The sequence below is a fragment of the Lithobates pipiens genome, unplaced genomic scaffold (assembly GCF_037356315.1).
Source record: "Lithobates pipiens isolate NorthernLeopardFrog02 unplaced genomic scaffold, aLitPip1_a1.2 Scaffold_16, whole genome shotgun sequence".
In the NCBI taxonomy this organism is placed as follows: Eukaryota; Metazoa; Chordata; class Amphibia; order Anura; family Ranidae; genus Lithobates; species Lithobates pipiens.
The window spans coordinates 35,857,173-35,877,264 of NW_027507748.1; the positions used below are offsets into that span (position 1 = coordinate 35,857,173).

The 20,092-nt window shown below is 46.2% G+C and overlaps 1 protein-coding gene and 1 non-coding gene across 2 annotated transcripts in view; one reads left to right on the forward strand and one right to left on the reverse strand.

Annotated features, from left to right (window-relative positions):
- MPZL1 (myelin protein zero like 1) overlaps positions 1-19,067 on the reverse strand; it is a 39,051-nt gene extending 19,984 nt beyond the window's left edge. Inside the window, 1 exon segment of the mRNA XM_077484408.1 lies at positions 18,947-19,067. Coding sequence (XP_077340534.1) covers positions 18,947-19,049 — 103 coding nt within the window. The 5' untranslated portion in view covers positions 19,050-19,067.
- A 384-nt stretch (positions 19,068-19,451) lies between these two features.
- Positions 19,452-19,523, forward strand: TRNAP-AGG (transfer RNA proline (anticodon AGG)). Its single transcript has one exon. It is a non-coding gene; the product is annotated as a tRNA-Pro (tRNA).
- The last annotated feature ends 569 nt before the right edge of the window (positions 19,524-20,092 follow it).

Here is a 20,092-nt window from a genome sequence, read left to right on the forward strand (position 1 = left end):
CTGCCACAATTCATTATACAAGGACAAATGAATGCAAGAAGTTGATCATAGAGATTTCTGATGATCAGATGGTCCCCAGTCATCTCTATGATCCGCATAGGTCTGGGCGTGACGTTATGACGTCACATCTGGGCCGGCGCAAGTAAATAATGCCGGGGGGCGCAGCTGGAAAGGCCGAGACAGTTTTTGTTTCGTTTATCTTGGAAAAGAGATGTGGGGTCTTATAGACCCCACATCTCTCCATAAATAGCACCTGTCATGCACTATTCCTATTACATGTTATGTTTACATCCCGTGCAATAGGAATAACAGTGATCAAAAAAAAATTGATGTCATTTCAAATCCATCATGGCGGCGCCTGTTAGCGGGCATCCACTCACCTGCTGCCGCCACGTCCCTCACCTTGTTGTGTCACTGCCGCATCACCAGCCGTCCCATTAAAGTGAATGGGACTGTCGGTGAGAGTCAGACTCCGTCAGAGGAATACAGAGATGACAGTTTTTTAAAAATTATGATTTAAAATCGAGTCGATTTAAATCAAGCCTTTTTACTAGTTATTTAAAATTGACTTAAAGCTGACCTCTACCCTGAAGTGGAAGGTCCGCTCATCTGATCCCTCCCCTCCTCCGGTGCCACAATTGCCACCTTTCAGGGGGGGGGGGGGGTTCAGATACCTGGATAATCCAGGTATCTGCACCCACTTCCGGGACAAGCTAGCCGCAGATGCCCCCCCCCCCCCCCCGTTGTGTTCTGGGAAACGCAGAGTGGAGAGACGCAGCGCGACTCGCGCATGTGCAGTAGGGAACCGGGCAGTGAAGCCGCAATGCTTCACTTCCCGATTCCCTAACAGAGGATGGCGGCGGGGGCAGCTGAGAGAAGAGTGATTGCTGGTCATCTGCCGCCGACATCGCTGGACTTTGGGACAGGTGAGTGTCCATTTATTAAAAGTCAGCAGCTGCAATATTTTTAGCTGCTGGCTTTTAATATTTTTTTTTTTTTTTAAAAAGGTGCAGAACCACTTTAATATAAATCAAATCCACCCCGATGACCACCGGAAAAAACGCACATGCATTTTTGCTGCGATAACTGTTTATCATAGGTCGTGTGACTCAAAAGAATTGTGTCGCTCCTTTGATGCATTTTTTAATGCATTTTAATGGGATGTGCAATTTTTTATTTATTTTTTAAACTGACCAAATATGTACTTTAACGGAAAAGCGCTTTAAAAACTGCTCAGTGTGAAAGCAGCCCATCGGCCAAAAAGGTCCTGATAACAGCCGAAAATAAAAACTCATATTCATTTAAATTCATCATATAAAAAATAAATTAATTAAAAAAAATAAAATAAAAAAGAGAGCTGCACCAGATTTTGCACTCGCCAGTTTTAGTAAATCGATCCCGATGCGTTTTTTTCTCTGTGTCCCCGTTGGGAGAGATTTCCCATCAGTCTGAGGCTCGAAGACTCTTAGCAGTTAATGGATTCTATCACTGCAGCTCAGCTACATACATTTTCTACTAAGTAACCACCACCACAGACACCAAAATACGCCCAATGCGTTTTGTGTCAAAGATTTCAGCTGCTTATTATGTCTTTTTGCGAAGGACACAGTAGAGGTTGATCATAGTTCAGTGATAAGGAGCTTAAAAATGACCTCCAGCATTTCCTTCTGTCTTGTACAGGGTTTTTTTTTTTTTTTTTTTTTTTTTTTTAAAGCCCGTGGTGTGTGAACAAACTCAAAAAAACTCCACCCTGTGCAAAAAGAATAAATAAAAAATAAGTGCACATAGGTCCTCCAAAAATCGAAGGAGCTTGCTCCGATTCCCCGGGGAACTTTCACGCGGTCCATCTGATGGAATTTGCTGGACCCCCATTCTCTGCTGAAACAGACAACCCCCAAGTACTAGGTGGGGCTCCCCTGAAGGGAGACCACCCCATGAGAGAGGGCGAACCAAGTCAGGAGGCCATGTCCAGCCCCTCCCAAGACTTTCAGGACAGGCCTGAGGACCAACACCCTACTCAAACATGAAACAGTGTACAAACCCGACAACCAAACAAAAAATACACAAAGTGACATCACAAGAAAAACATAAAAAAAGTGGATAGGAGAAGTGGAGAAATTGCATATGGTGCCATGTGAACGGCTGGTCCTGAGGCCAGGAATGAAGAATAAAAAAAAAAATTACTCCGGTCCTGGCCAAAAGGCCTGGCCCAAGAAGCAGGTGCGGAAAAAAGTGTGCAAAGGGCAGTGACCTTGGCGCCATTACTAAAAAGTGATCTGCATCACCGCGAGATTACGGAACCCCTGCACTCCAGGGGCACATACACCAAGGGCTTCTTTCAGCCCCGGCCCTCGGCCAGACCAGTGCAGCCCCCGGCCCCACCAAGATGGCATGGAACTTGGAGAACTTCATGAGTAAAGGCTCCACCACCGCTCCCATCCAATTACATGTTGGAAGTACTAACCGAACCCCCCCCACAGACAAGGAAGCCGGTGTTCTTTTCCGAAAGACTGGAGGACAGGAACCACACCAAATCTTGGCCAGAATGCCAGGGACCCGACCCTTCGGCCAGAACCAGTGCCTCTCCATGCCCATCAGGAGGTAACCCTTTCTCTAAATGCCTATTAACAGCCTTCAGTTCATCGAGTAGTCCGGTCTTGGCTCTCCCCCGATACTAACCGTCCTGGTTACCATTACACCAAGTGGATTTGTATAGCCACTGCCACCCCTAACCCCCCCCCGCCGTGGATCAGGGACAGTAGCACAGCGCCACCACTTGATAACTGATAAGAACAGATACTACACTTGATCTTAGCCGAAAGGCTCAGTCTCGTACAGTTGTACCGGCTCCTCTCCTAGATTGAAATGTCTTGCTCCGATTTCACTGCACACAGAGCTTCTCACAGTGTGAATTAGAAGCTGCAGCAAGTCAGACAGAGCACTGCCAGGATGATGTCAAGCATATTTTAGCCATTTCCTTCCTGGCCCTTTTCATTGTATTTCAGTTCTCTCAATCATGGAGGCTCAGCATCACATATGAGAGTTAACTATCGATGTAAATACTACCTGCCTAGAACACACAGGACCCACCCCCCACCCCACTACTCCAGACTGGCATCCACCAATCAAGACATTTTGGTATTTGAACAACCCCTCCCAAGAGAGCTCCAGATTGGAACCCTAATGGCCAATACACACGATCCCAAAATCGCTTAATAGTCGCAAGTAGAAATTGAATAGGTTATTAACCACTTGCCGACCGCTGCGCGCTGATATACATCGGCACAATGGCACCTGTACGCCTCCCTTTAAATCGTCAGGGCTAGAGGGTGCGCACGGCCGCTGCGTACAGCATGACCATGCCCATGGACTCCATGTCAGATGGTCTCCCGGCGATCAAGTCATGGAGCTGCAGAACGGGGAGATGACTATAAACAAGGCCTTTCCCCATTCTCCCTAGTGACATGACGGAGATCACCATTACGTCATCGGAAGCAGTGATTGCTGTCATGCGAGTTGAAGCACACCCCCCTCCCAACTAAAATCACTCCCTAGGACACACTTAACCCCTTGATCCCCCCCCCCTAGTGTTTAACCCCCTTCCCTGCCAGTGTCCTTTACACTGTAATCAGTGCATTTTTATAGCACTAATCGTTGTATAAATTACAAAAGGTCCCAAAATAGTGTCAAGTGTCTGATGTGTCCGCCATAAAAATTGCAGACTGCCACCATTACTAATAAAAATGCCATAAATCCATCCCCTACTTTTTAGACGCTATAACTTTTGCGCAATTCAATCAATTACGCTTATTGCAGGGGTTTTTTAACCAAAAAGATGTAGAAGAATACATATCGGCCTAAACTGAGGGGGAAAAAAAAAAAATAAATAAAAAAAAAAAAAAATGAAGGTTTATATATTTTTGGGGGATATTATACCAAAAAAGTAAAAAAAATTGCTTTTTTTCTTCAAAATTGACGCTTTTTTTGTTTATAGTGCAGAAAATAAAAACCGCAGAGGTGATCAAATACCTCCAAAAGAAAGCTCTATTTGTAGGGGAAAAAAAAAAAAAGGACATCAAATTTTGTTTGGGTGCAGCGTCACACGACCGCACAATTGTCAGTTAAAGCGCCGAATTCGCAAAAAGTGCTCTGGTCAGGAAGGGGGGGGGGGTAAAATCTTCCGGAGCTGAAGCGGCTAAAGTCACGAAAATTGTCGTACGACAGAAGAAAAAATACAATACAATATGTATTTGTATGTTCAGACGGCAATTGTACCGACTAAATGAAAATTGCACAATCTGGTATTGTACGAGGAAGGTTTTCGTGCTTGCCCCATCGAATAACATCAAATGAACTTTCGTGATCGGCTCTCGAAAGCTCTGTACCAATGATCCGATTATAGTGCGATTGCTTTGAAAGCGGTATTTTTCGCCCGATTTTCGGATCGTGTATATGGGCCACAAGTCAGGGTGCCGTGGCATTTTCAGGAAACGATGTATAGCACCCTGCTGGTACCTCCCACCAGCCATGATCTGTCAGTATAGCATAGTAAAGCACTGAGGCCCAGTAAGGATGTCACAGAGTCTACAATGATCATGTCATGAAAACAAAGCAGCTGGGTGGCCGCCCCTTCTGCATAGTGAACAAATGTGGTTGGTCGCTGAGCACAGGCGCCATTCAAAAGAATGCCTTGCATTTTACCCCTTAATGAACGCAAGGTGTTCTCTCTGATTGGACAGGATAGAGGTGTGGGGCGGCGACATCCCGATCTTCACATCGTTCAACTGCAAAATGCTTTGCATTCATTGGGGAAATGCGAGGTGTTCCGGAAATGGCACCTGTGCTGAGCGAGCGCAATCCCATGCGTTTACTATGCCACTCGGCATGGGAGCCAGAAGTCAGAGGCAGAAGTGACTACTAAAGGGATTCTTTGCTTTCCCCAGGAGGACCTACAGGTACAGTATATGCAGAGTTACAATTGTCCCCACTGGATCAATGCAATGTAAAAATTTAACAGATATTGAAAAAAAGAAAACTGATATAAAATGAGAATATATATTTATTTATTTATTTATTTATTTATTCGGATATTTTGCCCATGCATTTCAATGAGCTGCCTTAAATCCGCAGTAAAGCCAAAAGCAAACATATTTCAGCTCGTCAACTCTTACATGTGGTAGCTGCATTTGTTTTCTTTTCGTATTTTTTTTTTTTTTTTTTTGCTTGATTTTCACTGTGCTATCTGGCCAGCAAGTCTTATACTTTTCCACAGAACAAGCTGTCCCACAGATGTTGTAGTGAGAGGACTGAGATAAACCATTTAATACTGATGGGTGCTTACAATGATCAGCTTTTAAGTAAAACCTTTATAACTGCTTATAAAGTATTAATTTAATGCTTTAGTGTATCTAAATCTGCTAGTTTATCTAAGCCAGGGGTCTCAAACTGGCGGCCTTCCAGCTGTTGCAAAACTACAAGTCCCGTGAGGCATTGCAAGGCTGACAGTTACACGCATGACTCCCACAGGCAGAGGCATGATGGGACTTGTAGTTTCACAACAGCTGGAGGGCCGCTAGTTTGAGACTCTTGATCTAAACACTCCCTCCCCACCCCACTAACAATGCTGTGGTCTCCCCTGTGCTTTTCATCCAGACTGGGGGCACTCTAATACAGGGGGTGTGTTACTGGTCAGATCAGCAGGTAAAAACAGAAGGGGAGAAACCTTAAAAAAAAGAAAACTAATGACGCCACCACATATAACGATTGGTAATCTGCAATATATTACATTTTTGGCTCGAGATTTAACACTGCTTTGTTAAGACCCCTTTCACACTGGGGCATTTTTGCATTTAAAGAGGAAGTAAACCCTGATGGGTTTACTTCCTCTTTCATTCCCTGCAAAAGGTAAAGCAAAAGGTAAAGCATAATGGACCACTATTCATCGCATAGTAGTCCATTATGTGTCACTTACCTGACAAACGAAGTCACCGCTGTCCCCTGTAGTCCGGCGCATCCATCTTCTCAGTGGCGTCTCGCAGCTCCGTTGCTGTCATTCGGCGAAGCCGCGATGACGTCACTCCCGCGCATGCGCACGGGAGCCGACACGCGCGGCATCTTCGTCATTGACTATGACACGCTCGGTGCCTGTCTTCGGGCAAATATCTCCTAAACCGTGTAGGTTTAGGAGATATATATATATATATATATATATATATTATTATTATTATTATTATTAATAATAAGCGCCTGAAAGAAGCCGCAACTGCAGTCCCAATGTGAAAGCCTGAGTGCATTCACACTGAGGCGCTGCGCTGGCAGGGCGTCAAAAAAAGTCCTGCAAGCAGCTTCTTGGAGCGGTGAATACACTACTCCTAAAGCGCCCCTTTTCACTGAAATAAATGGGAAGCGCCTGCAAAATGCCTGAAAAGCACTTTTGTGCTTTTAAATGCTGGTAAAGCGCCGCTAGTTTAAGTGGCGCTTTACGAGCATTGTTCGGGCGCTGACATTGTGAAAGGCCTCTTAAAAGCACTTGGACTTTCACATTGGGATTGCAGATGAGGCTTCTTTCAAGTGCTTTACAGGCGCTTTTTTTATAAAGCTAAAGCGAATCTCCACAAACTACACATACGGGTCCCACAACGTTCTGAGCAACAATGCAATGAGAAAGCAATCCCTTTCACTTGTATCCAGTAAGGTCGGCCCCAGCACCGCAGATTCGTTACATTTTCTTCGGACAGGAAAAAAAAAAAAAAAAAAAAAAATCAGACTGTGTCCAGCATCAGACTGACAAGAGGCGACTTCCCCAGGAAATGTGCAATTTCTAGACAAATGCTCCTCACTCTCAGGGCCGGTTCACACTGCAGGCGATGCAAGGCGACACCGACTTGCCTCGCCGCGACCTGCCGCGACCTCAGCGGCAACTTGCAGATGACTTCTGTATAGAAGTCAATGCAAGTCGCCCCGAGGTCGCCCAGAAGTAGTACAGGAACCTTTTTTCTGAGTCGGAGCGACTCGAGTCGCTCCTCTCAGAACGGTTCCATTGTACAGAACGGGGGCGACTTGTCACACTGCGGCGAGGCGAGTCGTGTCGCCTCGCATCGCCCGCAGTGTGAACCGGCCCTAACAAAGCACAATTGTATTTTTAGTAAAGCCGAGCTTGCAACAAAACAACTTTTTCAAAACAAATTGGTTCAGTACTTTTTTTTTTTTTTTTTTTATACCCCCGGAAGACAACGAAAAAGCTTTTAATGTGCGTTTCTATAACAAAGCCCAACTCCCGGCAAGCAAAAATAAAAACGTTTTTTGGGCAGAACCTCCTTCCCTCAGCCAGGGCATTGAAAATGGGTTGTGGATGTGTATTCCAGCATGACAATGACCCAAAACACATGGCTGAGGCAACAAAAGAAGTGGACTCAAGGAGCATATTAAGGTCCTGGAGTGGCAGAGCCAGTCTCCAGACCTTAATTCCATAGAAAATATGTGGAGGGAGCTGAAGATTCGAGTTACCAAATGTCAGCCTCAAAACCTTAATGACTTGGAGAGGATCTGCAAAGAGGAGTGGGAGAAAATCCCTCCTGAGATGTGTACAAAACTGGATACCTATAAAAAGTGAATTGGCTGTACAGCCCCGTTAGACAGGTACGCAGGGACAGGTGAACGGACCCGGACACACAGCCTGCAAATTCAGTTCTGTGCACCCGTCCCCGACTATCAGACACACCTGGGCAGGCGAGTCCCTACAGCTGGCATTCTCCTTTTCACGTTCTATGGGCGGTCTGTGTGCAATTCAGGGATGAAAAAAAAAAATATATTAAAAAAAATAAAAAACACAATGTTAAACTGCTACGGCCACTGTCCATGTGAAGGATAATAATTTAGGAATATCGGACAATATAAATGCACATTTTATACACCTGGAGCAATTATTTTGCCATTTTATATTTTTGCATGCCAATTTTTTTTTCCAAAAGTACAATCTTTTTTGGCAGAGAAAGTTGTCAGAAATGATTTTCCCTACACGTCATTCTTGGGATCAACAAGCCTGGTTAGGTCTTTGGATTGGGGGAAGCCTTGAAAATTTGCAAGGTTGTTGGTTTTTCTGAAAGCCCCGATGACAGCACTGGATCTCTGCTCCCAGCAGTTTTAGGAGTAGAATACGTGACCTAGCAGTCCTGTGGTTTTAGGATTGCTTGGCTTGCTAAGCATTTACCACCACAGACCAAAGGCTAAAAAAGATGATGAGAGCGGTTTTGTAGGAAGAAAAAAAATTAAAAAATTGGTGGCATGAGACGAGTGTGCAGAAGTAGATTGGATGAAAGCTGGATTCGCTGGGCGTGCCAGTATGTTTAACGATAATAACTCAGCAAAAAAAAAAAAATGATGCCAGGGACTGGGAATCACTTGTACATTTGTAGGCCCTCCATTACTCTTGCTGAAACCCCAAGGCATGGCCTGCTGGGGGCAAAGTTGACTGACTAGAATGATCTGCCCAATGTGATCTCTAGTATTTGTAGAAAGATTTGTGAGGTCACAAGGATTGTACGTGAATGGGAAACCAACATCTAATATCTACAGGCAGCCTTGTTGACACCTGTACAATTGTTACATGATGAGAGCAATCCCTATCCCCAAATCCGGGGCGTCCGAGAGCCTTCCCCAGGAGGGCCGAGAGGAGTCCCTAACCCGCCTCCGCCCCCACTCCCAGGAGAGGGGCCCGAGAGGAGTCCCTAACCCCCCACTCCCAGGAGAGGGGCCCGAGAGGAGTCCCTAACCCCCCTCCGCCCCCACTCCCAGGAGAGGGGCCCGAGAGGAGTCCCTAACCCCCCTCCGCCCCCACTCCCAGGAGAGGGGCCCGAGAGGAGTCCCTAACCCCCCTCCGCCCCCACTCCCAGGAGAGGGGCCCGAGAGGAGTCCCTAACCCCCCTCCGCCCCCACTCCCAGGAGAGGGGCCCGAGAGGAGTCCCTAACCCCCCTCCGCCCCCACTCCCAGGAGAGGGGCCCGAGAGGAGTCCCTAACCCCCCTCCGCCCCCACTCCCAGGAGAGGGGCCCGAGAGGAGTCCCTAACCCCCCTCCGCCCCCACTCCCAGGCACAGGGCCGAGAGGAGTCCCTAGGACTTCTACCCCCATCTATGAGGTCTATTGTTTATGGAGGTCCATTCATACCTATGCAATGCACCTACATGTGACTTGGAAAAAAGGTGCAGGCTTTTCTTTTGGTGCATATTTGGCCACACAGATTTCAATGGGATTACATGAAAAATATATTTTAAAAACTGCACAAACCCCAAATCAAAAACCCCCACACGAAACATGCACGAGAACGCAGGTGCACACGTGCGAACCAAGTCTCAGTCATTAAGGCCAATGCCAGAAGGCGTGATCCCACCATGTGAAGTAGTTTCACCCTCCGCTCTTTAATTGACCTCAGGCAGTTTCTCCCACTTCCAGGCCTTTTCTTCTCAACGTCTCTCGGGAAGGGAGAACAAAGTCTCATCACTGTGGAATCCGAGTGAAACCGCATAATTATGGATGTCAGACACAACACTGAGCCTCCGTGTGCATATCCTACAGTACACACTACATCACTAAAGGGGACCCTAAAACCAGAGCCACAAGCTGCCCTATAAAACTGATTGGCTTCCCAAAATCACACAAAAAATAAATAAAAAACACACACACACACACACACACACACACACACACACACACACACACACACACACACCTTTAACTGATCATCAAAACAATTCTCAGAAATAATTGGGTCACATGTCAGAATTACAGAGCATCATTTTTGAGTGTGAAATAAGTAAAGCTTTTTTGCCAAGAATGAGAAAATGACAGACTAACAAAAATGTTAGACTTGTGGGTAGAATCAGGGCCGTTTTTAAGGCAGGCAAAAGGGGCAGCTACCGTGGGGCCCTGTCATGGGGCCCAAAGCAGCTGCCTCATACTTGCCAACTATCCTGGTTTAAATTCCCTCATCCCTTGAGGGTTTTGTCCTGTGCTGTGTCCCAATCTCTCAGTGTGAAGTGTTGCTACTAATTCTACCCAGCTCTGCCCTATTGTTGTGTACAGATGACTCACCTGCAGACCCTGTGTTTACATGTAAAATTACAGACATTCATATGTAAATAGGGGAGGCTAGTGGCACTGATATGTATATCATGCCCCCCCCCCCCCCCCCCCGAAGTCATATCCACAGTAATCTCTAGCAACCAAACAAGCAGAAATCATGTGCTGCAACCTCTAGCAACTAATCAGCGAGCCATAATGTGTGCTGTAACCTCTAGCAACCAGTCAGTGAGCAGTAGCGATACACTGTAGCCTCTAGCAACCAATCGCAATTGCCGTCTGATCTGATTCAGTAAACTGATTTTGAGTCTAGCTGCTATTTATTGTATGTCTCAGAGAAGGTGGAGAGCAAAACTGCATGAAGGGGGGGGGGGGCGTCCCCCCCAAGAAATGTTTTGCACGGGGTCCAATCAATATTAAAGATGGCCCTGGGTAGAATAAAGGCTGCCATAAGCAGCTTGAATTTCAGACGTTTGCAGCTGAAATCGGTTAAAATTTGAGCCACAAGTGGGCCCTGTTGATACCACCCGGCTGAACAAAATCAGATTGTTCAATCGACTTTTGACAAAGGAGCCCGGTGAAAAAACTGTCAGCAATGTTCCGGTATTCTGCCAGCTGTCGGGGTACAAAATCTGGTGAGAGAGACTCCCGCATCCATGCTCTTTAGTATAGATTGGAGGAATCCATCGATTTCTCTTGTTCAGCCCATGAGCTAAACAAGAGAAAATCCAGGCATGCGCGGCCAGCCTTAGACTCCATGAGCAGCTTTAGGGCCAATTCACAGCAGTGCTTTTCCTGCAAAAACGCAGATCAACAGAAGGACATCTGGAAAACAATCATCTCCAACGTGTCCGATTCCCACCATAAAGTTGCGATAAAATGCAAAATGTATGTCAACGGATCTCAGCACGTGTTAAAACGCAACTAAAATAGGATTGAACTGTACATGCATGTTAGCCCCTTAGAATGGATTCTTCCATCCACACAAGCGAGGGGCAGAGAGGAATCCTCCCCACTGACACATTGTATTCTGGCAGGGGAACTCCTCTGCTGTCCAAATACACTGATCAGCGGATGCAGCTGCTGATCGAGAAAAGTTTTCCAACATTCCTGATAGATTTTTGTCGTAAAAGGGAGCGAAAAAAAAAAAATATTTGATCCCCTGCTGATTTTGTGCGTTTGCCAACTGACAAAGAAATGACCAGTCTATCATCTTAATGGTCGATTTGTGAGAGACAGAACAAAAAAAAAAAAAAATATCCAGAAAAACATTTCAAAAAAAGTTTTTCACTCATTAGAATGCAAATCAATAAGTATTTGATCCCCTCCTATCAATCAGCAAGATTTCTGGCTCCCAGGTGCCTTCTATACGGGTAACGAGCTGAGATTAGGAGCACTCTTAAGAGCCGGTTCCCACAGGGGCGACTTGTCAGGAGGCTTAGCCGCCTGACAAGTCGTGTTCTGTACTATGGAACCGTTCTAATAGTAGCGCCGACTTAGTAAAAGGTTCCTGTACTACTTTTGGGGCGACTTGCATTGACTTCTATACAGAAGTCATTTTGCAAGCTGCTGCTGAATTTGTGCGCAGGTCGCCTGAGACAGTCGCGCTGCAAGTTGTGCTGCCCCAGTGTGAACCGGCTCAAAAAATAAAAAATAAATAAATAAATAAAAAGGAGTGCTCCTAATCTCAGCTTGTTGCCTTTATAAAAAGATACCTGTCCACAGAAGCAAATCATATTATAATTTCTCCACCATGGCCAAGACCAAAGAGCTGTCCAAGGATGTCGGGGACAATATTGTAGACCTACACAAAGCTGGAATGGGCTACAAGATCATCGCCAAGCAGCTTGGTGAGAGGGAGAGAACCTTTGGTGTGATTATTCGCAAGTGGAAGAAACACAAAATAACTGTCAATCCCCCTCGGTCTGGGGCTCCATGGAAGATCTCACCTTGTGGAGTTTCAGTGATCATGAGAACGGTGAGGAATCAGCCGAGAACTACACAGGAGAATATTGTCAATGATCTCAAGGCAGCTGGGACCACAGTCACTGAGAAAATCAATTGGTAGCACAATAAGCTGTGAAGGATTGATCCTGCAGCGCCCTCAAGGTCCCCCTGCTCAAGAAATCACATGTACAGGTCTGTCTGAAGTTTTCTAATGAACATCTGAATGATTCAGAGGAGAACTGGGTGAAAGTGTTGTGGTCAGATGAGACCAAAATCAAGCTCTTTGGCATCAATTCAACTCGTAGTGTTTGGAGGAGGAGGAGGAGGAATGCTGCCTATGACCCCAAGAACATCATCCCCACCGCCAAACACGGAGGTGGAAACATTATGCTTTCAGGGTGTTTTTCTGCTAAGGGGGCAGGACAACTTCACTGCATCAAAAGGGACAATAGACGGGGTCTTGTACAGTCAAATCTTGGACGAGAACCTCCTTCCCTCAGTCAGGGATTGAAAATGGGTCGTAGATGGGTATTCCAGCATGACAGTGACCCAAAACACACCACCAAGGCAACAAAGGAGTGGCTCAAGAAGAAGCACATTAAAGTCCTGGAGTGGCCTAGCCAGTCTTCAGACCTTAATCCCATAGAAAACATGTGGAGGGAGCTGAAGGTTCGAGTTAGCTTTGAAAACCTTAAAGTGTGGTGCCCCCTTAAAAAAAAAAAAAATAAATAAAAAAATAATAATATATGTAAAAAAAGTCAGCAGCTACAAATACCGTAGCTGCTGACTTTTAATAAATCGGACACTTACCTGTCCCAGGGTCCAGCGATGCGGGGGAACGAAGCCCCCCCCCTCGTTCCCCCCGATCCGCTCGCGGCGCCGTCACTCTTACTGTGGGCACCCGGCTGTGGCTCCACAGCCGGGCACCCACTGCGCATGCGCGAGCGGCGCAGTGCGCCGTGATACGCCGCACAGTCATCTGGGACACATGACAGGTTCCAGATGACTGTGCAGCGCGAGGGGAAGTGATGTTACCAGCCCAGGCAAGGACTACAAGGGACCCCCCTAGCAACAGGTAATTTTTTTTTTTTTTTTCAATCATTTATTTTTTAAGAATTTTAAGCAATTTTTTATTTTTTTGTGGCAACACCACTTTAATGACTTGGAGAGGATCTGCAAAGAGGAGTGGGACAAAATCCCTCCTGAGATGTGTGCAAAGCTGGTGGCCAACTACAAGAAACGTCTGACCTCTGTGATTGCCAACAAGGGTTTTGTCACCAAGTACTAAGTCATGTTTTGCGAAGTGACCAAATACTTATTTCACTCATTAAAATGCAAAATCAATTTATAACCTTTTTTTTACATTAGTTTTTATTTATATTTTTGCTGTTATTCGGTCTCTACCTATTAAAATAAACCGACCATAAAATTGTAGGACTGATCATTTCTATGTCAGTGGGGCAGACGTACAAAATCAGCAGGGAGTCAAATACTTTTCCCCCCTCACTGTATGGGGAAGGTCATACATGGACTGAAATGTGTCCCTTAATGTGGTTTTAACCCCTGAAGAGACAGGCCTCCGGTGATACACAGAGATGAAACAAATCCTCCTGAGTTGTACCCAAATATCTAAAGCCATTTGTCCCATACATCCTGGTAAAACTCAGATGAAAAGGGATTTTTTCACAGACTCACAAAACGGGGGGTGCTACAATCAGTTACTCACTGTGCAGAAGCTCAGAGAGCTCACACAGGAACAGATCTGGGGCTGTCAATCACAGGCTGTGTGCTGGAGCTCCCTCCCCGTCACCTTTTTTTTTTCTCTTGGTGTCAGAAGTGGCTAATGCCGATAGCAGAGGAACTACCCTGTTTCCCCTAAAATAAGACCTAGCGTGATTGTCGGTGTTGGCTGCAATATAAGCCCTACCACCCAAATAAGCCCTACTCTGTTTCCTCAAAAATAAGCCCTACCCTGAAAAGAAGACCTACAAGGACTTTAACTAAGGCTTATTTGGGGGGGTAGGGCTTTTATTGCAGCTATCACCGACAATCACACTAGGTCTTATTTTAGGGAAAACATGGTAGATGGCAAAAAGAAAATATATATTTTTTTTTTCCAAAGGTTATTTGTAATTAATGCAGCTGAATACCGTATTTTTCGGACTATAAGGCGCACGTAAAAGCCTAAATTTTCTCCCAAAAACGACCGTGCGCCTTATAATCCGGTGCGCCTTATATATGACCTGTTGACATCGCTGGAGTTCTTTGTTAACAGTATCTGTCAGATGGGCGCGCATGGAGTCACAGATCAATAGGGATGGCGGTCTCCTGACGTAAACCTTCGGACTATAAGGCGCACGTAAAAGCCTAAATTTTCTCACAAAATCGACCGTGCGCCTTATAGTCCGATGCGCCTTATATATATGGAAATATCCATTTTATCAGCCGGTCGTTGCTAGTGCGCCTTATAATCCGGTGTGCCTTATAGTCCGATGCGCCTTATATATGGAAATATCCATTTTATCAGCCGGTCGTTGCTAGTGCGCCTTATAATCCGGTGCGCCTTATAGTCCGAAAAATACGGTAATGTCATTTTTTATGGCTGGAACTCCACTTTAATGGCCAACGTGTCTACGGTCAGCTCTGCCAGAGATGTGAAGGACGGATACACAAATGGGAACTCAGAGCTTTCACCGCTAATGCATTCTGTTCTATGTGCAGATTATCAATCAGGTTCCGGAGTTCTATTCTAAATGGCGCTTGTTTGTATAGAGGAAAATAAAAAGCGATTAGCGGTCAGCACACAACAGCCGCAATTTAAAAAAAAAAAAAGGTAACCCCTTCCAGAAGCTGGGAGCTCCCCAACCAGGAAAACGCACATCCGGACCATCAAAAGGCTCCTTATTCAGGAGGAAGTAATGGAACCGACACGGACAACAACATCCCCTACAACTCCCTCGCCCGAGTAGGACCTACAGACATCAGGAACCTCCATACACTGTACTGACACGGGGGAAATAGTCCATATACCATAGAGAGGGCATGACGAGCTGGAAACATTTACATCGCACCAATCGTATCATTTATTTATAAAGTGCGGCACTGACTCAGAGAAGGATGAGTATACAGATGAGTATACGGATAATGCTGCTGTCTAAATCTACCTTTTATAATGATGTATGAGGAACAGAAAGAGAACGCCCCAAGTATCTATAAGGCCGGGTTCACACCGCTGCGATGCGGGAACGCCGCGAATCCGTGGCGTTTTCCCGCATCGCATGACTCCCGCCGGCAGTTCACACTGCCCTATGCGGACGGCTGGGAGTGTCAATGATATGTTAATGACACCCCCAGATCCGTCCGCATATCGCAGTGCGATTTGCCGACTCGCACAGGAATCGGATCGCATGGTGTGAACCCCCCTGCGATCCGATTCTGTTGCGGACCAAAAAAAGGGTCCCGTGCGAGTTTGCTGCGGGAGCGATGCGAATTCAGCCATACTATCTGTATGGCTGTACTCGCATCGCTACGGAGATCGGATGTGATTTGCACTGCAGTGCGGGTGCGAATCACATCCGGATCTCCCCCCGCAGCAGTGTGAACCCAGCCTAAAGGGGAACCATCGGGATTAGTACTTGGAGCGCTGCACGGGTCCGACAGAAGATGCTGATCCCTACATGTTGAAGTGGTTGTAAAAGATTCAGTAAAAAAAAAAAAAAAAAAAAAAAAAAAAACACATACATACACTTACCTGTGCAGTTGGTTTTGCACAAAGTGGCCCCTGATCCTTCTCTTCTGGGGTCCCTCAGCGGCGCTCCTGGCTCCTCTTTAGTGACCTGCCAGAGAAGCGCTCTCCGATGGGACACCCCGTCCATAGACACAGACAGCAGGACTCGGCTCTCATTGGATTTGATTGACAGCAGCAGGAGCCAATGGCTGCGCTGCCATCAATCTATCCAATCAGCACACAAGACACCGGCCGGAGCTGGTGTGCTTGTTCCCGTCATGGGAATTATGGGGGGGGGGGGGTGTCAGGCAAGCATAAGGGAGGGCAGGAGCACAGAGGGGTTTAAAGGTGCATTAAGGTGAAAGACGGCGAGGTTTATAACCCCTGATTTCCCCCCCCCCCATCGATTTCACAATGTAGCAATGCTGGCCGTACAACATACAATCTGAAGGTACACACAACAATCCCCCCCCCCCCCCGTACATACAGTATTATCTGGCGTACTCACAACACCCCCTGGACATACAGTAAAAATAAATGTTTGCACAAGTGTGCACACCCTCCTATAACTGGGGATGCAGCCGTGTTCAGAATTAAGCAATCATATTCAAACTCATGTTAAATAGGAGTCAGTACACACCGGCCATCATTTAAAGTACCTCTGTTGAACCCCAAATAAAAAGTTCAGCTGTTCTAGTAGGTCTTTCCTGACATTTTCTTTGTCACATCCTACAGCAAATACCATGGTCCACAGAGAGCTTCCAAAGCATCAGAGGGATCTCTCACTGTTAAAACGTATCAGTCAGGAGAAGGTACAAAAGAATTTCCAAAGGCATTAGATATACCATGGAACACAGTGAAGACCATCATCGTCAAGTGGAGAAAATATGGCACAACAATGACCTTACCAAGAACTGGACGTCCCTCCAAAATTGATGAAAACACAAGAAGAAAACTGGTCAGGGAGGCTGCAAAGAGGCCTACAGCAACATTTAAGGAGCTGCTTTAAGGAGCTGCAGGAATATCTGGCTGTGTGGTCCATGTGACAACAATCTCCCGTAGTCTTCCTATGTCTGGGCTGTGGGGTAGAGTGGCAAGACGGAAGCCTTTTCTTACCAAGAAAAACATCTAAGCCCGGTTACATTTTGCAAAAACACATCTGAAGTCTCCCAAATGCATGTTGGAAAACGTGTTCTGGTCTGATGAAACCAAAGGTTGAACTTGCAATTCCAAAAGATACGTTTGGTACAAAAACACAGCGTCGCCAAAAAAACACCGTGAAGCATGGTGGTGGCAGCATCATGATTTGAGGCTGTTTTTCTTCAGCTGGAACAGGGGCCATAGTCAATTATGAAGAGTTCTAAACACCAATCAATATTGGCACAAAACCTTCAGGCTTCTACTAGAAAGCTGAACAATGCTATATCCCATTTACCGACAATAGCAACCTGAGCTACATACACCCCCATACTACCAATTAACACCCCCCCTCACATACAACAACATCCCCTATACTACCAATATACATCCCCCCAATACAACATCCCCATGCTACCAATATAACCGCCCCCCCAATACATGATCTATATATACCCCCCCCCAATACATGATCTATATATACACCCCCCCCCCAATACATGATCTATATATACACCCCCCCCCAATACATGATCTATATATACACCCCCCCCCAATACATGATCTATATATACACCCCCCCCCCAATACATGATCTATATATACACCCCCCCCCCAATACATGATCTATATATACACCCCCCCCCAATACATGATCTATATATACACCCCCCCCCAATACATGATCTATATATACACCCCCCCCCCCAATACATGATCTATATATACACCCCCCCCCAATACATGATCTATATATACACCCCCCCCCAATACATGATCTATATATACACCCCCCCCCAATACATGATCTATATATACACCCCCCCAATACATGATCTATATATACACCCCCCCAATACATGATCTATATATACACCCCCCCCAATACATGATCTATATATACACCCCCCCAATACATGATCTATATATACACCCCCCCCAATACATGATCTATATATACACCCCCCCCCATACATGATCTATATATACACCCCCCCCCAATACATGATCTATATATACACCCCCCCCCCAATACATGATCTATATATACCCCCCCCCCCCAATACATGATCTATATACACCCCCCCCAATACATGATCTATATATACACCCCCCCCCCCAATACATGATCTATATATACACCCCCCCCCCCAATACATGATCTATATATACACCCCCCCCCCCAATACATGATCTATATATACACCCCCCCCCCCAATACATGATCTATATATACACCCCCCCCCCAATACATGATCTATATATACACCCCCCCCCCCCCAATACATGATCTATATATACACCCCCCCCCAATACATGATCTATATATACACCCCCCCCCAATACATGATCTATATATACACCCCCCCCCCAATACATGATCTATATATACACCCCCCCAATACATGATCTATATATACACCCCCCCAATACATGATCTATATATACACCCCCCCCCATACATGATCTATATATACACCCCCCCCCCCATACATGATCTATATATACACCCCCCCCCCAATACATGATCTATATATACACCCCCCCCCCAATACATGATCTATATATACACCCCCCCCCAATACATGATCTATATATACACCCCCCCCCAATACATGATCTATATATACACCCCCCCCAATACATGATCTATATATACACCCCCCCCCCCAATACATGATCTATATATACACCCCCCCCCCCCCCCAATACATGATCTATATATACACCCCACTCCCAATACATGATCTATATATACACCCCACTCCCAATACATGATCTATATATATATATATATATACACACCCCCAATACATGATCTATATATACACCCCCCCCCCAATACATGATCTATATATACACCCGCCCCCCAACCAATACATGATAGAGATATACCCCATACAATAACAGTACGCGCTCCCCTCCCCCCGGTGTCCCCGCTCCCTCTCCCAGTCCGGGGAAGGAAGGGGGAGGGAGGTCGCTCGGGATCGGAGGACGTGGATTCTCCCTCAGCGGGGCGGCCATCTTCCCCCTCATCCCTCCGCCTCTCCCCCACTCACCGGTACACAGCACCACCATGAAGAGCGTCCACAGCGTCCTCTGCCCGCCCTGACACCCCGCCATCACCGCAACCATCTCCACCTCAGCACCGCCGCTCCACATCCACCGACACAGCCATACCCGGCTCCGCCCACTGCGCGCCTCCTCATTGGCCGCTCGGCTGGCGTCACACGCAGACACGAAAATCCCATTGCCTCCAGACGCTGTCAATCAAGTGTGGGGGAAAAACCCGCAAAGTGATTGGCCGATAGCGGAGGCAGGATTTAAACGCCCATTGGCTGGTTTTCCCTGGGGTTCATTTGCATAGCGATCTTTGGGTGGGCGCTGATTGGCATGTGCCTGTGAGGACAAGAAAAGGATACAAATACCTGGATATTGTTACAAATCAATACATTGTATAGATACAGAACGTCGCGCGAAAAACTTACACAGCTGAATACTCAAAGTTCTATCACAGGATGTTTAATATTCTAGAAATCACGTGTGTCTATAGCAGTGCATGGTGGCTCGTTGGTCTAGGGGTATGATTCTCGCTTAGGGTGCGAGAGGTCCCGGGTTCAAATCCCGGACGAGCCCTCCTTTTATGTCATCACATCCTATTATTTGTATTGTTTGCTGCCTTTTTCATAAGATCCAGCGTTGCAGCACATATGTATGTGTCACAGGTTTCACACGGGAATAGAAAGGGTACACACAAGGGCTCATTCACACCAGCGTAACGCTCACCCACTTCTATGTTTTGTAATTCCATTCTTTTCTTTTCTTTTTTTTTTACTTTATTTAAATTGGAATTTCAGCTGCCCCTAACTAGCTTTAAAAATGAAAGAAATATACTGTGTTTGGGTCGCTCTGGTTACCTGATCTTCCCTGTGTCAGCCAGTGGCGGCTGCAGGGGAGAGGAGAGAGCGCTCAACAGCGGCTAGTAAAGCCTGGAACGTGACGTCACCCATAGACGTGAATGGACCATCCTTTGTCGGTGATCCCTCCTCTCCCCCGAAGCTGCACTGGCTGACACAGGTTAGTTGTAAGGCTAGTCAGGGGAAGCCGGAATTCAACTTTAACTTTACTTTTATTTAGCACTATGCCCATTAGAACTTTGCAGCTTGTTATAGCATGTAGGAACTGGAGTGCAGAATGCACTATAT